A 25,243-nucleotide genomic window follows, 5' to 3' on the forward strand; every position below is an offset into this window, starting at 1 on the left:
CAGCAGAGGGGCTCGGTGAGCAGCAGTGGGGAGGTGACTGGTAGTGCCCATGCCCCTGGTCCCACAGTCCCACACTGCCTCACCACTGTTCCTGCTGCCCTTTCCCCCAGCCAGCTCACCAAGGCATTCCACAGTCTCGGGGCAGCAACCGAAAAGGCCCGTTCCTGTGTGGCCACTAGCCAAGCTTAGTTTTTAAGATCCTGCAGGATTTCTTTTGCTACAATATACAATTGCTCCTCTTTAATTTAAAGTGATCACATTCAACTGTTGCACAATGTTTATACTAGATTCTTAGGAACAGATACAGTGTTTTTGTAATGTAGCATTTTGCATTCCACTGTTTGTTTGTCAGATATGGGCATTGTAATGGATAGTCCATTTCTCCAAATAATTTTAGAAGGTTCAAATGTATAAATACTGAATGGGTTTTATTGAAGGACACAAATGTAAATATATGTTTATGCTTTGACATTTTTTTTCCAGTTGTTGACAAATCATTATGAAAGATGTTGGAAATATTACTGTTTACTAGGAGGATGGGGCAACTTTGGTGCTGCTTCAGAAGAGGAACTTCATTTATCCAGAAAGTTGTTCTGGGGTATTTTTGATGCACTGTCTCAAAAGGTAACTTTTAAGTTTATTTTATAAACAGTGACTCTAGTCGGTGTGCCTCTTTGATTTAAAGGATGCAGTGGGTTCCCCCTGCCCCATTAATTTCCCTTGAAGTAGACTTTCTTCTGCTGAATTGCAACCTTCTGTTTTAAATTCTCCTCTTCAGTATTGTTTGCCTGATAATATTATGAAGGGAGAATTACAATATTGCACTTTTTAGTTCTACAATTTAAAAAAATATTGTGCTTCTCAGCTGCTGGGTGAGGACATCTCACGTGGGTTATCCTCCCCAGCATGCTCTAGAGGGCAGGACATATTTAAATTAGTCAAAGCCTTTAAGAGGCACAGGAGGATAGCCCCTCCCAGTTTAGTTTGTCCTGCAGAACTCCAGAGCGGACGACACTGTCTTGCTTCTATACCACTCTACCTCGACTCCACTTTTTTCTCTTCACCTCCTCCACCCTTCCATACCTCACCTTCTACACCTTAAAAACAAAACAAAAAACCTCCTCTACCATTTTCATTCTCTTCCCACTCTTTCTCTTCTGCCGATGTTGCCTCAGAGATCCAGCATCCTTCATGTGCTGATGTCAAAGGGGAAGAAATCGGCAGACTCCTTCCAGCCCGGTAAGCCCGATCACCACTGCATGATGTTGCACACCACCCAAAATGCCCCACCACGGACCACTGTGTCTTCATTGGGCATGACGGGGGTGAGTAAGGGACACAACCCACTGCCAGAACACCAGGGTGGCTGACTTAAAGTGATCCAACGTGCTGAAAATCATAACTGTTCGACCTCCCCCCTCAACAGGCCTGTAAGCCTCGATCTCATGGTCCTAGAGAAGACCATCTTCAGTACTCTGGATATCTTGTGGCCAGCGCCACTTCTGGCCTAACCACCCGGTTCCCTCGGAATGGACGCTGATGCGCCCACCCCAAAGAAAAGGAAACCAACACCTGGAGAAGGGACAGACAACAAATCTACAGGCTCCTCCCTGCCAGTGAACCCTACTTGCTTCCTGGACTCTTCGGTGCAGGGAGAAACGCCTTCTCCTCGATCCATTGAGGAGGGCATGGGCAGAGGAGCTCCAAAAGTGATGCCGCTCCAACTAACACCTATTCAGCTGGAGAGTGTGCAGATAGAGGCCCCGACAATGCTGGCCAGCCTTCTTCAGCCTAATCCGGTGTTTCCAGGACCCTTTGGGCCAGTAGACCCTAGTGGACCAGTGCATCCCCAGCCTCCCATTGGCCCCACCATCCCAATCCCGGTCCCACTGGGGAAGTACCTGAGCCCTGATGTCTTTGGTTTTCCTCTCTGTTAAGCCAGATGCGTGAAAAACATCACCCACACAGAAAGTGCAGCAAGTGCAGGGATCAGTCTGCCTACTCCTCCTCACAGGACTTGGACTCCTCTGCGGTGTCTTCCGAACCCTTTCCTAAAAAGAGAAAAAGCGATCATGAGCATAAACACTCCCATAAGTTCAAGGAAAAGAAATACAAAAAGTCAAACCGAAAGTACAAGCAATCCTCCTCTGAGCATTCATCCCTGATCTCTGACTATGACTCCCCTGACCCTCACCCAGGCAGGCCTATGGAACTCCTGCCCCCACATGGGCCATTGACTCCCCAAGAAGATCCCATAGGATCAGGGCAGAACCCCATGGAACCGGACCCAGAACTTGAGTCCAGGGAAGAGGGAGAATGGTCAGATTGCCAACAGATGAAGCCCTCTCCCCATTCAGTCAGGCTCTTTCCATCTGAAGACTTTTCTAACTTGTTTGTTAAAGCCTTACAGACTCTGAGCTTGAATATTGAGGGCCTGCAGGGTAATACTGCTCCTTCCAGGAAATCTTTAGTCCTTCCCACCACATCTTCTCTGGATCTGTTGTTTCTACTATCAGAAACCTTTGCAGAAGTACTGACAGAATGGCAGGCTCCTTTGGTACAGAAGAAGACTACTACACTGGCTAACAAACACTATGGCTTTGTCCCGGCATAAGCAACTTTAGTTCAGACACCTCCTGTTGACGCTCACGTGGCCGCTCTCACATCTGGTGTCATACTGCCCTGAGACGGAGAATCCGTGCTCAAGGATCCCACTGAAAAGAAGCTTGAATTCCAACTCAAGAAAAACAACGAATGCATTTCATTATCCATACGGCCTCCATAGCAGCTTCTATCCTTTCTAGGGTATCACTACTCTGGACAGACGAACTCTTTCAATCGCTGCCGCCTGATCCACCCAGAGACAGATTCTGTTGAAAATTCAAAAGGCCCAAGCATTCATAGTGGATGCAACACTGGATTCAGTACGTTTCGGGGCATGTGCCATGGCAAACAGCTCTGTGTCCAGACGTACCTTATGGCTTAAACATTGGCAGGTTGACACAGCTTCCTGCTCTAACCTGTCCTCAGTTGCATTTACAGGTAATAAATTTTTCGGGGACGAGGCCTTACAAGATATCTTAGTGGAAACAAAGGATAAGAAAAAAGCACTCCCTTCGTCTACTCGCAAAGATGACAACCTAATAGAAGATTCAACCATCCCTTTTGGCCCTCTTTTCGTCCAGGAGACAGGGTTGCAAGAACACAGCACACGAACTGGAACAGGCCTCGCTTCAACTTCAAGGCTAATGCTGTGAAACAACAATCCAAACAGCGACAATCATCCTGAATTGCCGAGCATGGGAGGCCACCTGTCTCACTTCTTCCTCTCCTGGGAGACCTCCATTTCTGACAAATGGGTCCTGGACACAATCCTCCATGGTTGCAAAATAGAGTTGATCACCCATCCCAGGGACAGATTCCTACCCACACCCTGCTCCAAATTTCACCTGAAACACATGGCTCTACAACATGCGATCAAGCACCTTCTTACCATTTCAGCAATAGAACCAATTCCTCCACATCGACGAGGCATTTACTCTATCTTGTTTACCATGCCCACAAAAGACGGCTCCTCCAGAGCTGTTTTGGATCTCAAATACCTCAACAAGTGGGTCAAACACAGAAAATTCTGAATGGAAATGCTCCACTCCATAGCGGAAACACTACATCATGGAGACCTTCTGACATTGATCGACCTCTAGGAGGCATATCTTCATATACCAATCCACCCACACTCCTGCCGCCTCCTCCGTTTCTCCTACCAGGGATGCCATTAGCAGTACACAGTGTTGCCATTCAACCTCTCATCGGCCCCAAGGATCTTTACCAAGGTGATGGCCCCCCTGGTGACTCACCTTTGACTCCAAAAGGTCAGGCTCTTTGCTTCTCTAGATGATCTCCTCATACAATCCAGAGAGTCTACAACACAAGATGTAAACACCACCCTGGCTACATTATCTTCTCACGGTTTGCTAACACCACCAAGAGCCACTTGACTCCCTCGAAGCAACTTCAACACCTAGTGGTAGTCATAGACACATTACGAGACAGACTCCTCACCCCTGAGGAGAGAAGGGACAAGATACTACTCTTAACGCAATCCATATTATCTCCCAAGAGGGTATCGATCTTGAACCTAGCCCAACTACTTGGTCTCATGGTGTTCACCTTGGAAACTCTCCCCTGGGCATGCTTCCATCTCTGCCCTCTACAATGGTTTCTTCTACCACACCAATTGGATATCGCACAGAAATGTCACATAAGGGTCACTCTACCTCCTTCAATCACAGAATCTCTATGTTGGTGGATAGTGGTGTGCACAAACCGATTTTTTCATTTCGATTTGTACCCGAATCAAAACACCCCAATTTGTTTTGGGTCCGAATCTGAACCCCCCCCAGCACCCCTAATTCAATTTGTACCCAAATTTTCCAAATCCAAATCGTTTGGATTTTAAAAAAAGGTCACTGGGCCAAAAGAGTGGGGGTGGGGGTAGTGCCCAATGGGTGGAAGCTACCACCCAAATTTCAAAGAAATTGGGCAAAGGGGTGATATTTACAGATTTATTTGAAGTTTACTCATCTTTGAGATTTTTCCCATAAGGACTAATGGGGATTTCAGCAGCCTTAGTTAGCATACCCTGGTGGTGGTGGGGTGACACCAGGGTAACCTAGGGTGGGTTGTGGTGGGTGGTAGTGCCCAATGGGTGTAAAGAAACTAGCACACAGATTTCAAAGGAATTGGGCAAAGGGCTGATTTTTTAAAGAATTTCTGAAGTTGGCACATCTTTGGGGCAGATGCGGGGCAGAAAGGGTGTTTGGGGGGCAGAAGAGTGGGTTGGGCGGTAGTGCCCCAATGGGTGCCTGCTACCATCCAGATTTCAAAGGAATTGGGCAAAGGGGTGATTTTTAAAGAATCTGTGATTCTGTGATTCAGAGAATTTGCACGTCTTTAAGCTTTCCTCCATGGGGAATAATGGGAGGTTCAGAAGCCCCATAACTCCACTTGGGGGGGCACTGGGGTGGCCCAGAGCGAGTGGTGGCATAATGCACATAGGGTGCCAACCACCCACATACCTACAAGCCCATGGGGTACTGGGTTTTGTTGGTTTTGAGGTGTTCTGAGTGTAGATTCTCTGGTATCAAATGAGAGTGTATTCATTGTTTAATGAATGGACACAGACAGACACAGCAGGTACAGGCAGGCAGTGATTCTCTCAAGGGGGTGAAAAAAGAATTCTTCTCAGGAACAAACAAATAAAAAATAGCAAAGCAGCAGAGATAATCCATTCCTAGGCTGGCATGCAGTAGCCAGGGACAGGCAGGCTGGCAAGGCAGAAGGCAATGGCATGGTATGGCAAGGCTAAGCTAAGCTCAGCTAAGCTAAGCTTGCTCTCTCTCTCTTCTCCTCCCATGAGGCAGAAAGCAGAGTGGTGGCTACTGCCTCTTTAAATCTGATTGAATGAAAAAATCCTTCCTTGAATTCCCTCCCACCCTTGCTCCTTCTTCAACCTTTCCCCTGGCCAATGTGGGGTGAGTCAGGAGTGGCAAGAGCCAAAACAGCCAATTGGGAACAAGGAGACAATTGTCAGCAGATCAGCCCATGCTTTTGTTCACTGATCTGAAGGCGGGAAATTCAGATAGACATCAAACACAAAATGGAGACTACATGGAGATCGCCACAAAATGGAGGACCAAAACAACAAAATTTTCAGATCTGAAATTCGGGTGCTTGTTTTGTCACCAAAACTTTTGAACTTGCAGTAAGATTATTTGTTTTGTGCACAAATCGCCCCAAACAGCTTGATTCGGGTACAGATCGTTTTGTACCTGAAATGTCTTGCACATCCCTATTGGTAGATAGAGCCTTCCCATCTGAGTCAGGGCAGACCTTTTCTGGACCCCACCCAGGATAATTGTCATGACAGACACCAGCTTGTACGGCTAGGGATCACATTATCTTTCATACTCAGCCCAAGGCACCTGGACTCCACAGGAAAAACGCCACAGCATGTACTGGCTAGAACTGAGGGCCATACGTTTAGCGCTCATGGCCTTCAAGAAACAGGTCCAACTCAAGGATATTATAGCAATAGCAATAGCACTTACATTTATATACCGCTTTATAGCCGGAGCTCTCTAAGCAGTTTACAATGATTTAGCATATTGCCCCCAACATTCTGGGTACTCATTTTACCGACCTCGGAAGGATGGAAGGCTGAGTCAACCTTGAGCCCCTGGTCAGGATCGAACTTGTAACCTTCTGGTTACAGGGCGGCAGTTTTACCACTGCGCCACCAGGGGCTCATGTTATGATGCACACAGACAACATGACAGTGAAAGCCCACATAAATCGCCAGGGAGGGACTCGATCCCACTCTCTCCACCAGGAATCAGTTCTACTAATGCATTGGGCAGAGATGCACCTGCCCTCCATCATAGCACATCATATCAGCAGTTTCCTCAATTCTCAAGCAGATTGGCTGAGTCGCCAAGAGTTGCACCCGGTGGAGTAGTAACTCAACCCTCAGACCTTCCATCTCCTCACCAGAGCCTTGGGTCATCCGTCAGTGGACTTCTTCTCATCTCACCTCAACACCCAACTACCTCATTTCTTCTCCCGCTTTCCATGCCAACAGGCAGAAGAGGTGGATGCCATGTCAGTTCCATGGCCCAGGGAACTACTGTCCACCTTCCCACCGATCCCAGTCCTCAGCAGACTACTATTCCGCATTCAATTGATGAGAGCACATGTGATTCTAGTGGATCCCTACTGGCCTCACCGCCCATGATTCACATAAATTCTTCACCTGGCAGTGGACAGCCTGTGGTTCCTCCCAAAAATGAATGATCTCCTCAGTCAGGATTCAGTCCTCCATCATGACCCAGCCTGGTTCAGGCTTGCCGCCTGGTGACTGAATGCAACATACTTGGCCATCTTGGACATGACAGACGAGTCCTAGATACACTTTTGGCATCCAGAAGGTCATCCACCAACCGAATTATCAATCTACCTGGCATGTTTTTCTTCGATTGTGCAGGCAACGCAAGCTTTCAGCGATAGCATGCGAATTTCCAGAACTTTTACTGTTCTTCCAAGATGGTCTAGACAAAGGACTAAGAGCCAACACCATCAAGTGACATGCAGCAGCCCTAGGATTGCTTCTCTCACCTTTCAAAGGGAAAGGCCTGACCTCCCACCCTCACTTGAAGTGCTTCCTGAGAAGGGCCACACTGTCATCCCCTCCGGTAGTTCACAGGTTCCCTTCTTGGGACCTCCACAAGGTCCTCAGGGTACTACATGCTCCTCCATTTGAACCACTGCGTTCTATCTCTCTCCGCATTCTGTCCATGAAGCTAGCCTTCCTGATAGTTATTACATTAGCCAGGCGAGTTTCTGAACTCAGGTCCCTATCTGCCAATCCCAGATTCTGCATTTTCTCCTCAGTTACTCTGATACCAGACCCCTCGGTACTACCAAAGGTAGCTGCAGTATTCCACAGATCTCAGAACCTAGTCCTAACCTCCCTTTGTCCTAAGCCCTCTCACCCGAGAGAGAAAGATTGGCACAAGCTAAATGTTCACCTCTGTCTGAAGGTCTTCCTGTCCCGGACCTCTTCATTTCGTTCCACAGAAGTGTTGTTTGTATCCTTCCTACCATCCTCAGTGGGACAACAAGTCTCAACATCTACTTTGTCCAGATGAATCAAGGCCTGTATTTCCTTGGTATATGAAGTCCAGGCCTTCATACTCCACTGAAGCTTACAGCTCATCCCACTCGCTCAGCAGCCACCTTGGCGGCCTTCTCCACAAATGCTCCGTTGGAAGATATCGGCAGAGTGGCAATGTGGTCATCTCCATCCACCTTTACGAGGCATTACACGTTAGACCTGATGCGCACCTCTCAGGCTGCCTTTGGCAGGCGTGTACTTCCAACACGTCGTTCCTCCTCAGTAGCCGGGGTCGCCCTCCCTCCCAGAGTCTTGTTAGCTGTGGCATGTTGCACGTGAGATGTCCTCACCCAGAAGCTGAGAAAGGAGCATTGGTCACTCACCGTGAAGGCTTCTTCTTGCTGCTGGTGTTGAGGATATCTCAACCCACCTGGGGTGTCCACTGCTACTGGTCTGTAGCTTGTTTACTTGTGTTCTCGTTACTAACTGTATCTCTTATGGATTTTCCCCTTCCTTTCTAGAAGCTTGGCTTGACTAACTAAACTGAGAGGGGCTGTCCTCCCAGGCCCCTTAAAGGCTTTGACTAATTTAAATATGTCCTGCCCTCTGGAGCATGCTGCGGAAGATAACCCACATGAGATGTCCTCAAGCCTTCATGGTGAGTGACCCATGCTCCTATCTTGTGTTTCCATTCTATGCTGATATATCTTCATTGAGGAGGAGAAAGACCAGGATACAGAATTCTGCTTCACTTTTTCGTTTACATTTCCCCATATTTCAAATTTAATTTTCAGGAGACAGAATTTATTGATGAGTTGTTGCATAACAATTGGCTTACACTGACTGTGACTGACAAATCCACTCTATGTGTGAGCGAAGGCTTGTATGTACACATCAATTTCTCCCTTTTTAATAACAATAGCTCCTCATACTGCCTCATCTGAAGGTTCCTGAAATTATGAGGGCGGCTTGTCAGGTACATGTGAGGTTTCTTCTAGCCACCAATCAGTCATATGTATCCATATGCCTTTCCCCCCACAAAATTGTTCCCAAGGTGGCTTGCAAGTTAAATCACAATACTAGAACATCGATATATCAAACATTTAAGAGTTTATTGCATAGGAAGAAAAACAACATTTCAAAACTATAAATAAATAAATTCAAAATTATATCCGCATTTCACTAAATGGAAGTTGTGAACCTTAACAGCAAAATAATCTAACAATGATAAAGATGCAAGAATGAAGCAGTAAGCAGCCAAGTACTAGGAGCATTCATCCTAGTAAATGCAAAACAAAATCACAAATCCTCTCCAAAATGTGCTCTATTTTTTTCTAATGGATCTTGAAAAGGGATGCTATAATCAGGAGGGTTGGTCACTCTTGTTCCTGAAATAGCCCAATCCTCAACTCTCACCTGGAGTACACCTCTCCTAATTTACCAAGATAAGAATCCAGAGTCAAATAAGCTTACCTCACTGCAGCACCAAAGTAATGACCCTTCCTCCCCAGCTTAAGGGAAGCAGGTCTTCTGTGGTGCATTTAGGAAAGGGATGAGTGTGAGAGGTCTTTGCATGGGCCTCTTGTGGGGAGAATTGCATTGGATTGCCTTGGACACTTCTGGAACCCATAATCCTTGGGTCACTCTCTGTGTGGACTGCCCTAGGCTGGGTGCCTGTGTTTGTCTGCCTGAGAACCCGCGGACTGCAGAGTGAAATCCTTGAGCCACTGAGGCTGGCCCCTTCCCTGTGTGGGCTTGCTGCAAGTAACCCTCGTGCTTGTTCCCAGTGCTCCTTTTTGGAGCACTGGGTGCCTCTCCTTGTCTGTCACTTTGGCAAAACCTTTGTGGTTTGAATCCTCCAAATCTTCTCTGATGGAAATTACCCTTTTTGGAATTGTGCAGACAGGATAAGTGTTAGATTCTCCCTCTATTCTCTTCCTCTCTCCCCCGTTCTGTCCATATTCCAGTACTCGTCAGCTGCTAGGCAATTAGAGGCTTCACTCACTCGCTCTTCCTCCCTTTCTGTGTTGCCCCAGGAGCGGCTTTCACTTTCTGCATGATTGCAATTGTGTCAAAAGTTGCCAAAGGCAACCTATACATTGTGCCTCTGTAGTTTAGACATAAATTTTATTTCTTGTTTTCAGAAGCCTTGCTTCTGAATCTGTGGCTCTTCTGGGGTACCCTAATGTTCTTTGTGAATGTCCATGATCCATTTGTTGTTCATACAAATTCAGTTATTTCTCCACATTAGTTTAAAAGCATAGGTGCACATGAGTGTAGTGTGCACATGTATAAGCAAGAGTAGTAACTCTTGATAGTGAGTTCATTCTGAAATAATGAGAGGAAACTTCTCCCTAATGAATGTAACAACCATGCTAGATCAAAATGTAAGAGATGATACATCGGGTAACGTATCGCTAATAATTTTCAGCAAGAATCGACACTGTCTCAATTAATTGCTTTAGTATATTTTTTTCTTTTCAGAAATATGAACAGGAACTATTCAAGTTAGCTTTGCCTTGCCTGAGTGCAGTGGCAGGTGCTTTACCACCTGATTACATGGAATCAAATTATGTTGGTGTAATGGAAAAACAGGCATCCATGGATTCAGAGGGGAACTTTAACCCACAGCCTGTCGATACTTCAAAGTAAGGATTTATTATATTGCAGATTGTGTCTTTGCCTTGAAAAATGCCTGCTTGTTCCTTTGCTTGTAAAAGTCTGTTCATAAATATAAGAATGTTCAAATATTTTTTGTGATAAATTATAATTTAAAAATGCCCTTTAGTTTTTCATTTACTTGCTTAGAAAGTATTAGTGATTACTGATGTGCAACTGTGAACTCTGATAGCTCTGTTTCCTGTAGTTCCAGGGTGGGACGGACTTGAATGATGGTTTGCTCCTCCTCTTGGTAGAAAGTCAGGGCATCATATAAAACAAACTCCCATTTTTCTGTGGAGTTCTCTTGTCGATTCTTCCAGGATTCTTGATAAAGCATGTGGTGCTATGAACAATGGGCTTCTGCCACACTTTCCAGACCTTTCAGAGGAGACTGCCCAGTCTGAGTTTATGGTGTGAATTAAATAATTCATGATCAAGAGGGTGCGGGGCTCTTTATTTTCTGAGCTGTGGAGGCTCTCTGAGGAAGTTTCTCCTCAGAACAAGGAGGGACAGATATGCCACATAAAAAAGTAAAGAAAGAACACAAGAGGGACAGGAGATACAGCTGGTCTAGCTGCCACTCTGGAAAAAAGAGGAAAGGAGAGAAGGGAAGCCCTCTGTGCCACCCTTTATGCATTAGAGCCTTAAAGAATCTATGCAATTTAATGTAGACTTTCTTTCCATTTGAACCTGTTAGCCTCCCTTAAGCATCCAAGGTGCAGGACCAGGATCTTCTTCCTCTGAGACCTTTAACGAACCAGGAGCTTCTTCAGACAGTGACTTTACTGCAACTTTACTTTGGGAGGGTGGGTGTGCGTTCACATATCGGCCAGATTTTCCCCGAGGTCTGTGTGAGATTTCAGAGAGCACTTCACACACAATTCAGTTTCCCCCCCTCCATATTGGAACCTAGCCTGATCTATGGCTGGGGTAAAAAAAATATTCATTTTGCGTCGGAGTATCTGTTATGACCCAGACTCACAGTAAAGCGTCGTGTTAAATCCATGGTAAAGTCTGCTGTCTGAAAAACCTCAAGGTAATATCTGAGCCTTTGGATGCCAGATCCTCTCCAGGAGAGGGCAAGCTCTCTGTTGAAGACCTAGTGAAGGAATTGGGTCACACCTGCCTTTGACTCTCAAGTTCTTTCCTAAACTTCTTCCTAAGATGATCAGAGTCCTGGAACTCTCCCAGGAACAGAGGGAGAGGGACAATGCCTCAGGCTGCCAACTCAGAGATTTCAAAGTGGCCTTTTTTCAGAGGATAACAAACTATTATCTATTCTTGCCCCTAAATTATTCAGTGAAATCATCAAAACTGAATGAGCTGTGTCCACTAGAGGCAAGACAATGCACAGACAAGCTTCAAAATTATAATTCCAGTGGACGCTTCTGTGGTTGCACTCGGTTCTGCAGAAGTCATTCCAAAAGCCATACCTACCTGTTCCAGCAGCCAAAAACAGTTTTCTTAGAGAGTCTTATGAGAAGTGCATTAAAGTGGCTCCCAGGAAGGCATTTGAAGCTTCTTTTCTGGCCGTATGTGCTTCAGTTACTCTCCATTCCTCTCCAGGAAATTCCTCCATTCCTCTCCAGGAAATTCCTCTCCAGGGATTTCTATATATGGTTTAAATGCTTAGACTATAATGGCTGGTGGAGGTACTCAAAGAAGCAAAGAATGATCTCTGTAAAATCTCATTAACTACAGCTGATTTTTTCATGAACTCCATCCATCCATGGCTAGAGCCATGACCATCAGTATGATGGCCTACAGGAACACATGGCCAAGGAAATGGATCCCAGCTCTCAGTCCCATTTATCCAAAGTAGTAATTAGTGGCTCCAGGTTGTTCAGTAAAATCCTAAAGGCCATACCGGTGGAAATGAAGCATAAAAAGAAAGCTTGAAGGAGGAAGGAAAGAGCCCCAAACAGCTGTGGCCCTTTGCTGACAATGAGCATTTCACTGAGATCAGGAGTTCAGAAGCAACATATCTTAATGACAGCCTGAAAAGTCTTCCAGCAAGCCTAGCTCCCAATGAAGCACTGGATTCAAAGGGAGCAATTTTTGTTGATCCACCTGACACCATAGAGGCTTAGTGCCTCACCAGTGTAGGAGGTAATCTCATCTGTTTTGCTGACACCATGCATGGAGGAAGTTCCCAGGAACAGAGTTGTGGGGTCCCTGAGAATCAGATGCCCCACCAAATACTGCCTCATCCATTCTGCCATTAATCAGCTACTGGACTTTGGGACCATCAGATCTCTCCCTTAAGATCAGACATGCTTAGAGATCTGCACATTTGTTGTATAGTACTTGTGTATAAAAAAATTATGTATAGTTATATTCTGGGGCAAAGGTTTTGTTGTTTAGTCTCTGGCTAATGTTTTAGGGTTTATCTAGAGACAATTTCTGGAGTGACCACTTGTGGTGGTCTTGAACAATTTGAGTCCAGTGGAGATCACTTGCTTTTTTGTTTCTCTTTACCTATGTCAACAACCAATTTGTTGCTAAGATGAGCCCCCCACCCCAGATTGCAGTTATGGTCTGAGAGCTGAGGGGAAGCCCCTTCCCTTGGTATTTGTCATAAACCTGCCTGACAACCAGGAGGAAGAGCATCCAATGACTGCCCCATCCCAGAACCACAGAGAAGTGAAATTTGCAGCTAATTCCAAATTTCCCCTTTTTCTATATACTACCGTTTCTCCACCTCCCGAATTGTGTAAGATGTCAAAATGTTATATCCAGATATTCAGCTTGAGATCAGTATTTGAGTTTGACAGGGAAATGTAAATATTATGATATGATCAACTGATTATTTTTAGATATTTTAATGGTATTTTAAAGAAATGTATAGTTTAGTTGGTATAATGGCGACACAATATACATGATGCATCTGTTACAATACTTCTCTCCAGACCTTTTTTATTGCATAAATTAAAACACAAAAAGAGGAAATTGCAACAAAGAGCAGATGTTTCGACTTATATTAGTCAGCTTCAGTGTTCTATATCCTGCCCTTTAAAATCCACACTTATATCCAAGACTTTCCCCCAATCTGATTAAATACCTGAGAAGAAAGTTTTTTATGTATTACCCAGGTGTTTAATTAGATTGCGGAAAAGTCTTGTATATAAGAGTGGATTTTAAATGGTGGGATATAGAATACTGAAGCTGACATATATATGTCAAAACGTTTGTTCTTTGTTGAAATTCCCTCATTTTATGTTTTAATTTATGCAATAAAAACGGTCTGGAGAGAAGTAGTGTACAGTTTATTACAAATAAAGTATTGATGATAGTTTTGTTTGTTTTGCCCAGCATTACAATTCCTGAAAAGCTGGACTACTTTCTTAACAAATATGCTGAACATTCCCATGATAAATGGTGCATGGAAAAGGTAAAGTTTGTATTTTTTTAAAATGTAGTTTTTATTGTATATAACATTAAAAAAATTACAACACACACAAAAAGATCACTCAAAGTTAACCAATATCACACAGAAAAAGACCAAGCAACACAATAATATTAATAAGTAATTTCTGTCTTCAAATTTATACTAAAGCTCAATTTGTAAAAATTACACAGCAAGGTCCCATATTTCTTCCATTTCATTAAAAATACTTATTTATGCAATTAATTGAATAATTCTGAGAGTTCCCCACAATTTATCTAACCATCCACTAATTGTAGGTTTTGATTGAGTTCTCCAATGTCTATCAAACATGAAATGTTCAGTAAGCAATGAGTTTAGAGCAAACTATACAATCTAGATGAAACTACTTCTGGGACATAATTAGGTAAACATAAAATAGAATCTATTAGTATTTTTACTTTTTTTAAAAAAAAATTTGCCATTATTTGAGTAACAATTGCCACCAGTACACATTGCCACCACATATGGAAAAAGTCTGCATTTTCCTTTCTACAAAATGATTCCCAGACGTGCATATTGTAATTTTTTTACAGATTTTATATGCCATTGAGTGACCATCTTAACACACTTCTATCTGAAATTTAAACTTTTTATAAGGTGTGGTTTCTTTGATGCCCAGATGAATTGATTAGTGAGTTTTTGCTATATACTCAAAGTTTGCTTAGACGTTAAAATAGGTACATTAAGAAATGTTATGTGCCATATTTTTGTCAAAGCATATTTGACAAGGAATCTATCTGGCATATAATGTTTTGAACATCGTCTTTTCAGAATTCACCATAGTCTTGTTTATGCTGTGCTATTAGAATGGCTTAATTTCTTTGATTCCAAGGCTTTCTTTCACTCCACTCTGAATAAGAAACTGAGCTATGAATCAGAACATCCCTGTTTTGACCTCCCCTTCTGCCACAAATTCACTAGGTGGCCTTTTGAGCCACTCTGCCTCAGCATCCCCCCCACCCCCCGCTGCCATCTGCACCATGGGGATAATAAGTGTTATTTACAAGATAACTGTAAATCATCATCATCATCGTTATTTTGTTGAAACATATTATAAGATAATTTATATGTGCTAAAATGCTATACAAATTTAAGCCCCCCCCCGAATTTCAGCAAATAGGTACTTTTTATTTTTACATCTAGACTGTCTAGTAACTTCACATATATTTTTAATGAGCATTTTATAGCTGTTATCAGAGCTTTAGCTAGGAACATAGGAAGCTGCCATAGTCTAAGTCAGACCATTGGTCCAACTAGCTCATTATTATCTACACAGACTGGCAGCTGCTTCTCCAAAGCTGCAGGCAAGAAACTCTCTCAACTCTTATCTTAGAGATGCCAGGAACGGAACTTGGAACCTAGATTCTCTTCACAGAGCAGCTCCATCCCCCAAGGGGAATATTTTACAGTGCTTACACATTTAGTCTCCCATTTGTATGCAACCAGGGTGGACCCTGCTTAGGTAAGGGGACAAGTCATGCTTGCTACCACAAGACCACCTCTCCTCCCTGGTTGTGTTTACATGGTTTCTCCTGCAGTGTCATTTTTCAGATAGGTAGGAAAAGCAGAGGTGGGGATGGGAGGCTTTCTTTATGATAAACTGCTGTTTGTGGAATGCTCTTCCCAGAAATGCTCACCAGGTGCCAACTCTTATCTCATTTTGGTGCCAAAGACCTTTTTATTTCCCCAGACACTGTAATGATAGATAGTTTTAGTACTGTTTGCTGCTATTTTGTTTTGTATGTATCTTAATTGTGTTTTAAAACCTTTGGTAATTTAATTATTGAATAGCAATATATAATTATTAAATAGACAAAACTAAGTCTAGAAAATATGTAGTTGCCTGATCCAGTAACTCTACTTCTGGACTTGCTTTACCAGTAGCACAAACTGACAGCTAGCATTCAGAATCTATTTAGTGTTGTGTGCCACCTAATGGCACAGCGGGGAAGTAACTTACCTAGGGAGCAAGAGGTTACTGGTTCGAATCCCCGCTAGTATGTTTCCCAGACTATGGGAAACACCTATATCAGGCAGCAGTGATATAGGAAGATGCTGAAAGGCATCATCTCATATTGCGTAGGAGATGGCAATGGTAAACCCCTCCTGTATTCTACCAAAGAAAAATCACATGACTCTGTAAACCCTTCCTGTATTCTACCAAAGAAAAATCACATGATTCTGTGTTCTCCAGGAGTCGACACCGACTTGATGGCACAACTTTACTTTACCATACTTGCACTGTCTAATGTATGGTCAGTGTTGTTTAATGCAGAGGCGTAACTAGGGAAAACGGCGCCCGGGGCAAGCACTGAAATTGCGCCCCCCCCCACTCTCCTTCCCCCCGGCTGCCCCCGGAAATATGGAAATGTGTCACAGTCATAGTCAAATGTGGGTTGTGGGCTGCATCCGTGCAAGTATACTGGGACAGGAAAAAGGAAACATGAGGCTACAAGGCTCTTTAGAAATATATATTTTAAAGAAATGTCTTGTATACTAACAGCCTAAGTTTGCAGTCCTCATGGCCAGAAAATAAATGCTTTTAAACATAGTAATAGGTTTTGTGTCCCAAAATGGAAAAGACAAGACAGGTATTCTAATCTTTTCCATCATAGATATTCTAGTCTATTCAAGATTTATGCTTATATTATAATAGAGACTTAAATTATAATAGACATATATTCTAGTTTATCATAGATATTCTATGTTTATTAATTCTATAATAATGTCTATTTGTAGCACACTTTACGTTGGTTGTATTCCTGGGAAACTCAATGGCCACATTCAGCCACCATTATTTGAGCCATGATCTCCTCCTCTTTCTGCTTCCCTCTCATACACAGTCTTAATAAATAATCTCCTGGTTTAATTAAATCACCGTTTGCCTATGCACCTGAACAGCAAAACTGAGGGTTGGGCCCTTCATATAGCAGAATTGCAAACCACACTGTGTGATCCTAGTTTGGAGGGCTTACTCAGCAGTTTATTGGATGTAAGCTGTGAATGTGAATGCATCCAATTGGATTGAACGTAAGGGCAAGTTATGGTTTGATTACGTAGGAAGCTGTCTACAGAGTCAGATATTGGTCCACCTAGCTCACTATTGCCCACACTGACTGGCAGCAGCTCTCCAAGGTTTCAGGCAGGAGTTTCTCCCAGCCCTACCTGGAGGTAGGGATTGAACCTGGGATCTTCTGCATGTTATTTGCAATTACATCTGACTTGCTTGAAATAAATACACATAAATAAATACCCCCCAACATACATCTGACTTGCTTGAAATTACACAGGCAAATCAAAAAGATCATGAATAAGTAGGGGTGAGATTTTTCTTTGTTTTAAAAAAGCCTTCCTAATTTCCTCTTATTTTTAAAACTCTCTCAAAGGAAAATATAAGTTTAATATGTAAAACAAAATACACATTGAATGAAAAACCGTGATTAACTTTTTAAAAACTATTAAGTATGTAATTAGAAGGATTCCATTACATTAAGATACCAATTTCTTTAAAGCCAGAAATAATACCTACTGAAACTTTAATTATTTAAACAAGGAGAGAAAAAGGCATCTTATCTTCCCTAACAAAGATTAAAATCAATTTAATTGGTTCTCCACTGCCTTGACATGATTCTCGCTGTGAGTCAAGCAACCAAAAAGGGAAATTAATATCTCAGCTGTTAATCAAGTGATATTTGTGCACTCTATCTTATTAAAGCTACAGGGGCAGAAAGAAAAACTTCCCATTGCTACTTTTTGGACCAATTTGTTCACACTGTATTAAATGGGATTCCCCCCCCCCCCCTTCAAAAATATAGATGCTGTACTTATGTTTTGGAGACAGAACATCTACAATATGCACCAAATGAACAAGGCTGAAAATGTTGTAGACTGTATGTTGCTAATAAAAATCTGCTATAAAGAATAAACCTAGTATTAGTCCAGACAGACTGAACATTATTCAAAAATTATATTAATGAATTCCAAATTAAATTTGCCACCCCACCCCCCATGCTAAGGGATGATCCAGAAGTTGTAATTACTAGCAGAGCTGCAAAGATCTTGTGTACTAGTACTACTAGTTTCCTTTTGCAATCCCACCTCTGCAAAAGGAAACTCATGCATGCAAGCCAGGAGAGTGACTTGTGACTCCACTTGCATTGCATGAGTTTCCTTTTGCAGAGGTGGGATTGCAAAAGGAAACTCGGGCAATGCAAGTGGAGCCGCAAGTCGCTCTCCTGGCTTGCATTGCGTGAGTTTCCTTTTGCAATCCCACCGGGACTCACACAATGCAAGCCAGAAACACATTGCAAGCCAGAAACACAATGCAAGCCAGAAACTCACACAATGCAAGCCAGGAGAGCGCCACTGGCTCCACTTGCAGGCAGCTACCCTCGGTTTAGGGGTGGGGTGTGTGTGTGAAGCCTGCTATGCAAAGCACAGAAGAGCTAAAAGGAGGACGTTATGCAAGGGAGTAGGGGCATTCTCTCACACACAACACACAGAGGGGAGAGATTGAGATTTGAGCAATGAAACTTACTTTGTTAATGCAGAACAGAAGAATAAAATGCAGCCAGAGGGCAGTGTGGTGGGCAAACGGCAGGCAGGCAGAGTCAGGGAACGTCCCCAGCAGCTCTCGCAAGCTACTCCGCTCCACTCCTCCTGCGTGCAGCAAGCAGGGAGGGAGGAACTGAGACAACCAGCATGGTGGTCATGTGTTCTCCGGCAGCCAATGGGAGCTCCCGCCCACCGGAGAGCTCCGTAATGACCAAAAAAAAAATCACACAAAATTTTTTTTTTGCCAAAAGCAGGGGACTGGCAGGGGCACTTTTTGGCGCCCCCTCCCAAGTGGCGCCTGGGGCACGTGCCCCCCCGCCCCCCCTATCGTTACGCCCCTGGTTTAATGCCATCTCCTGATAGCCCTTCTTAGGCAGGAAAAAGAGTCAGCATAGCATAGATATGCAGGCTCTTGTTTTAATTAAATCAGGGCACATCAGATGAACATACATCAGTTCAAATACTTTTAAAAATTCCTTCACTGGAACCTTAAAATTCAAGTGATTTTTCATATGAGTACAGGTCGAGAATCCTTTATCTGGACTCCCGAAAACTCTGAAATCCGGACACCACGCTGAGAAAAACAAACAAACCCTGCTTGTATTTTCCACTTGGATTCTCGACCTGTAGCTCCAACCACTCACAAAGCACCCAAACCAATCCGAGCCCCAACTCAGCAGCTAACAGTGGCAAAGCAGCAAAAAGCCCCCAAACTAAGAAGCACCTGCAACTCGCAGAGAGGCAGAGCAGCACCCGCGGCTCCATCTGCAATGGCGGTTGCCTGGCCCCCTCCTCAGCCTCGAAATCTGGAAGAATCCGAATTCCGGAACACCTCTGGTCCCAAGCAGTCTGGATAAAGGATTCTCGACCTGTAGTTAGGATACAGTATTTCATCATTGCAACCATAATAAAGTTAAAGCTCAGAACAATCAAGGAAAAAAGATGACAGTAGATCAAATGCTCTAGGAATCGTAAGTATAGAAAAAGAATATTCAAGCCAATAAATGATATCACAATTCCTCTCTCTCCCTCTTTTTTTCTTCTTTTTTTTTAGTTTGCAAATGGGTGGATATATGGTGAAACATATTCGGAATCTTCCAAGGTTCAGCCATTAATGAAACAATATAAATTATTATCCGAAAAGGTAAGATGTCTATTATGTTGGGGGGGAGGATTTTTCTGTAGTTTTTTGAAGGAAGCACTCAATTGTAGTGCTTTTCTCAAAGCTAAGACGAACTCTGTGATACATAGGAGGATATCTTGCTATTTCTCCCCTTGTAGACCACATTTTAAACTTTGTTAGATTTTGCCTCCAGAGACTGGGAAACACTGCTTCCCAGAAGAGTTTTCTTTTTTAAAAAAGAGACATTTACAGCTTATACTTAAAATAATAATAAAGGTTCAATTTAGATTTTAAAAATCTGATAGGTTTTTATTGAAAAATAGTATACTAGGATGTCTCCTTCCCCCTCAGCTACTTGATGGCAAACAAGATGATCTTATATGAACTTTTCCCTAGGAAAAAGAAATTTACAGATGGCCCATCAAAGAGTCTTTGAAAACTATGCTTGCTTGGGGATGGCGTGTTGAACGAACAAGAGAAGGTGATACGATGGCTCTTTATAATAGGCCACGTCGGATATCACAGACGAGTCAGGTACATTCTACATCAAACTACAAGAGCAGTCTATGCCTTCTACTTCAGTAAACTCATCCCAAGAATCCTCTGGATATATACAGTATTATAAATGGCTGGTTTTGGGTCAGAGGATTTGGCACCTTGATTCTGCTATGGAGAATAAGCAGACAAAAGCATTATGTGTCATTCTTCTTAATTTGTATTTGTACACACCTGTCCATGTATATATGGAGTTCTGAATGCTCTACTTATATACTTTGAATTTTACATTGTAGTTATTTGTAGGTGTATGTTAAACTCATCATTCTTAAAGCAACTGCAGGTCGGCTACTCTTGATTGAAATTAAATGTTTATTAGAATTGCAAAATATTATATAAAATGGCTTCAGTCAATGGCAAAGTCCAGTTTATTTCCGTAGAATGTTGCAAGAGATATACTCTGGGGAAAGAAAAAAAACACAAGCTTGTATTCTTTATTATATTTTGTTTGCTTTTTATAGTAGAGAGATAAACCTTTTATTCAAGGAGCACAGAGTCCAGTTTTTTCTTGACGCATATTTTCACTTTCTGATTGTAGCCCTCTTCAGACATTATAAAAATGCCCCACTGCAGCTGTGAATAGCAGGGCGAGGTGGGGCAGGGGAAGTCTCACCAGTCACCTGCACGCCCTGCTGCTCATGCTTACAGTAGAGCTTGTCTGAAGAGGGCAGAGCTGTACCCGCTTTGGTGGGCACTCCTCTTTGCGAGACTGTATCAATTTACCCCTGCAATCATGGGACCGCCCTGCCTTCTTTAAGCATGAGTGGTGAGGTGCGTGGGTGAGTGATGCAGCAGGGGCAGGACTGCTTCTCCCTTTGCCCTGCTGCACACAGCTACAATGGTGCATTTTTATGACTGAAGCCGCCTTGTATTTCATAGGAATGTAGGCTTTAGTCCTTATGTACACTCAGTCCCATTTAAATCACTGAGACGAGATGAACAAAAACATTTCCCATTGGCTTGTATGTTTGAAAGAGTATTACATTAAGGACCAGCATGCTGGTCTTTAAAAGATGAAATCTTTTGATTTCATCCTGAACATCTTTGTTTTTACCCTGAATTTTTGTGCATGTCAATTAATTCATTTAAGTGAATGGGAAATTGGCACAACTGAGTTCTTGGTGTGCAGATTATATCCGTTCGTCGGGGTTGTCTGTGCCTTACACTTATGGGCTTGCGCCTGCACAGAAACCTCCATTTGGAACATTCCAAGCTTGATAGAATTTTGGCAGGAGCCCTGCCCACTTATGCAGCTTCACCCACCTCTCCCTCCTCAGTCTTTCTTCATCTGCAGACAGATCAACATATTTTCAGAACGCTCCGAGCTTCCTACAAACCCCCCTACAACTTTTCAGTTAAGTTCTCCATTTATTCTCTTTACTTTCTTTCCTATTCCAATGTTTTCTTCTATCGCTTTGCATTTTTATTTTCTTCTGGCATCCTCTCCCCCCTCCCCATGGGAGTGGTTTTTTTCTTCGGGCCTTTCCCTCACATGTCCTTGAAGGTCATGTGAGGTGCACTCACTGTGCCGCTAAATTACCATCTACAACCTGCCAAAGCTGGTGCCTTTTCTACCTTGGGGAGCAACACGTGGTTGAAACCTGCACCCACTGCTCCAACTTTACTAAACAGGTGTGAAAGAATCGAGCCTCCAGACTCTGCTCCTGGCTTTGGGAACAGGCCCTGCACTCCTCCCAGGTCACCAAGATGCTGACCAGTGGGCCTGAACCCCCTGTGCAAAAACAGACTGTGTCCTTGGCCTGTGTGCCTTTGGCGCCTTTTCTAGGGAAACAGTCAGGTCTTAGTATAATCTCGAAGCCGCACCCAGAGCCTACGGCTCATTCAGAATGTGTCTCGATACTGACCGCCTCAATACTAATGGCACAACAAACTCTTCCTAAGAAGAAGAAAAAGTGCCTTACTCAGTCTGATTCCACCGCACCACCACATAAGCTCCGTAGGAGGACTGCTTTGTCAGATCCTGCTCCTCACCTCAAGAAAAAGAAAAAGCTTTCGAACTCATTGGACCCCTCCGCTGCCTCTGAAGGAGTGGTGTCAGTGTCAGATTTGATGATTCCAGTGTGCCAAGCCTCCCCTCCTCGTTAGACTCACACCTGGTCCTGGAGGACCCAGACGCAATCTTTGATCCTGACACATTTGAGTCACACCTCGAATGCGAGACACAGCTTTAGCACGAAGAGGAGCCTGAGGATGCCTATACAGACCCAGACCAAGCTCGGTCCCTAACTTCAGGATTGGAGGTCAAATTCGAAGATTCATATACCCACCAACCAGCCCGCGATCTGAGGATCACTTACTATCTTCGGTACCAACCCCACTTGGAATAGAATGACTATTGAGAGCCTACCAAATATCACAGTCAGAGCTCCTGTTATAACATCGATTCTGACTACCCTGAAGACATTTATCACCACTGTTATGGAAGGCCTCATTGGGACCCTAACCTGGAAAACCCCAAAATGGCAGAAGAGGAGGATGTGGATGATGGGGTAGCAGTATAAGAAGTCCTCTATCAAAACCCTTTCCTTGGGCTTGTCTCCTAATGACCAGCCCAACTTTGTAGTAGTAGAGGCTTCCCAATCTCAAAACCAGACTCGGGTACCCTCCTCTCCATCTGATGGGAGAGGCTGAAAACTGGACTCCCTGGGCTGCAAGTTGTATTCATTCTCCTCTTTGCACACAAGGGTGGTTAACTATCAGGCGTATAATGCCAAATTATTCCTATGGGAACAACTAGGACCCTTCCTCAAACACCTACTTGCTGGTAAGAAGAAGCCTGCCAAAGCTTTCTTCAAAGTAGTGGTACTCCTTGCAAAACAAGAACTTTACTCAGCTCTCCACCCAGCCGAGGGTGCAGCCAAAGTCATGGCCACATCTATTGCTCTTCGCTGCCATGCTTGGCTAAGGTCTTAGGGCCTCACTTCCGAAGTCTGTGCCTGCATCAAAGGCCTTCCCTTTGATGGCGATACACTGTTCAGGAAAAGACAGATGAGTCTCTTCAGAAAGTACAGAAGTTGTGCAGCACGGCTCGATAAATGAGTCTCCAGCCACGGTCTCTCTGACCAACCAAGCCTGCACGTTGGTCTAGACTGCCTCCGCAATGCCAAACTTCTACCTACCCACAAGGGGACTGGTTCTTTCGTTCCCCAAAGTTTTCATCTTACCACAGGAAGCAACAGTTCCAGTACAATAAGCCGCCTCTCCATGAGCAGCAGCCTCCTTCCTCAAGAAACAATGACTGTCCCCTCCCTTCACGGTCGGAACTCTATCCCCTTACTTACCAGCTTGGGAAATGGTGACATCCAGCTCATGGGTCCTCACCATCATTGTGGGTTATACCCTGGAGTTTTCAGGAAACCCACCATTCTCTCCAGTTCAGACAACCAACCCCACGAAGGTCTTGCAACAAGAAGTCGCTTCCCTTTTAGGGAAAGATGCATTCAGACTCATACCATGCTCCACAGGTCCGGGCTTCTACTCCCCATATTTTTCAGTCCCTAAAGCCGACGGGGGCATCCAGACTATTATTGATCTCAAGGGATTGAACATGTGCATCACCTACAAGCGGTTCCAGATGATAACAGTTCCGATGATCCTCACCCTTCTCCAGGAAGGGATGTAGTTTGTGTCCCTTTCTCAAAGACACCTATTACCACCTTACAATCAGGCTACAACACCGAAAATTTCTCCACTTCAAAATAGGCAAACAAACCTTCCATTTCAAGTCCCTTCCCTTCAGACTTGCCTCAGCTCCCTGCGTATTTACAAAATGCATGGCCCCAGTGGTGGCCTTTCTCCAGGAATCTGAGATACACCTCTTCCCCTTTTTGGATGTCTGGCTCATAGTAGGGGACTACCCCTCAGAGGTGAGAGAGGCAGTCCATGCCATGATCTGTCTCCTCAACAACCTCAGCCTCACTGTCAGTTTAAAAAAAAAAAAATCACACCTCACCCCAACTATTACCATTGAGTTCCTCAGGCTCATTTTCCATTCAGGCCACACTAAGGTTTCGTTCCCCCTCACAGAATTCAAACCCTTGTCATTTTGGCCACCAAAATGTCTTCTACTCTCGCCTTGTCAGCAAAGACTTTACAGTGTCAACTACTCATGTCCTCCTGTACATTCCCCTTTATCCTCGTACCCTCCAGTTTTGGTTCCTCCACAATTTCAGACCTCAGGTAGACTACCCAACCTCCACCCTCTTCCTCCCGCAATTTGTGCACCATTCCCTGGCATGGTACCGACACTTCTGAAACTTCCGATGCAAACTACTGATGCTTCCGAACGAGGCTGGGGGATGCATATCCTAGACTTTTGCCTCAGCGGCTTATGGACCCCCTCCGAGGCCTGACATATAAACTATCGGAGCTGCTTGCCATTTTCAAAGCTTTGAAAGGTTTCCTGCCACTCCTTTTCAACTCTGCCGTGACTATCCAAACAGACAACACCATCAAGGCATACATAGATAGACAAGGTGGGACTGGGTCCGGATTGCTACCTCAATTTACCATTCTCCTCTGGGAATGGTGCATAGTTCATCACATTATACCCCACGCTGTGCATATCCAGGGAACTGACAGCATACAAGCCAACTCCCTGAGCAGATTGAGAACTGACACACATGAATGGAAACTGAATGGCAAAGCACCACTTCCCATTTTCTGCAAATGGGGGACTCCCGACATAGATCTATTTGCCTCCCTGGAGGCCCAGTGCCCCCTCTTCTGTTTCAGAGTGGGATGAGGCCAAGCCTCAATGGGGGATGTGTTTACCATTACGTGGATCAGCTTTTTCACTTAGCTTCCCCCCCCCCCCCCAATACCACTGCTACCACGAATACTGCTCAAACTTCAACAGGAGGCGGCGGATTGCATCCTCATCACCATCTGGTGGACTCACCACCCATAGTTCCCTACTCTGCTTTGTCTCTTGGCCAGAGCACACATCCCATTTTCATGCAGCCCCCACCTTCTGACACAGCTCTGGGGGCAAATCCGTCATCCAAACCCTTGCAGCCTCCGACTCACTGCGTGGAGGATATGTCCTTGTTCCCAAATAGACTTCAACAGATCCTATAGGCAGCACGGAAACCTTCTATCAGATCATCTTATTCGCAAAAATGGAAAAGCTTCCAGTCCTTCCTATCCTCTGGCGGCTTCCTGGATACCCACTTAACATCAGAGACTATGTGCTCCAACCTTCTCCATCTCAACGAAAAGGGTCTAAAGC

The 25,243-nt window shown here is 44.1% G+C and overlaps 1 protein-coding gene across 14 annotated transcripts in view; it reads left to right on the forward strand.

Moving 5' to 3' along the window:
• Positions 1 to 25,243, forward strand: part of RYR2 (ryanodine receptor 2) — a 625,908-nt gene that overhangs the window by 379,596 nt on the left and 221,069 nt on the right. For all 14 annotated transcript variants that reach the window (XM_053300231.1, XM_053300272.1, XM_053300252.1 and 11 more), the window contains 5 exons: positions 484 to 624; positions 10,157 to 10,320; positions 13,646 to 13,724; positions 19,369 to 19,458; positions 19,834 to 19,971. In XM_053300231.1, coding sequence (XP_053156206.1) covers positions 484 to 624; positions 10,157 to 10,320; positions 13,646 to 13,724; positions 19,369 to 19,458; positions 19,834 to 19,971 — 612 coding nt within the window. The remainder of the gene's footprint in view (positions 1 to 483; positions 625 to 10,156; positions 10,321 to 13,645; positions 13,725 to 19,368; positions 19,459 to 19,833; positions 19,972 to 25,243) is intronic.

Source organism: Hemicordylus capensis, chromosome 1, assembly GCF_027244095.1.
Source record: "Hemicordylus capensis ecotype Gifberg chromosome 1, rHemCap1.1.pri, whole genome shotgun sequence".
NCBI lineage: Eukaryota > Metazoa > Chordata > Lepidosauria > Squamata > Cordylidae > Hemicordylus > Hemicordylus capensis.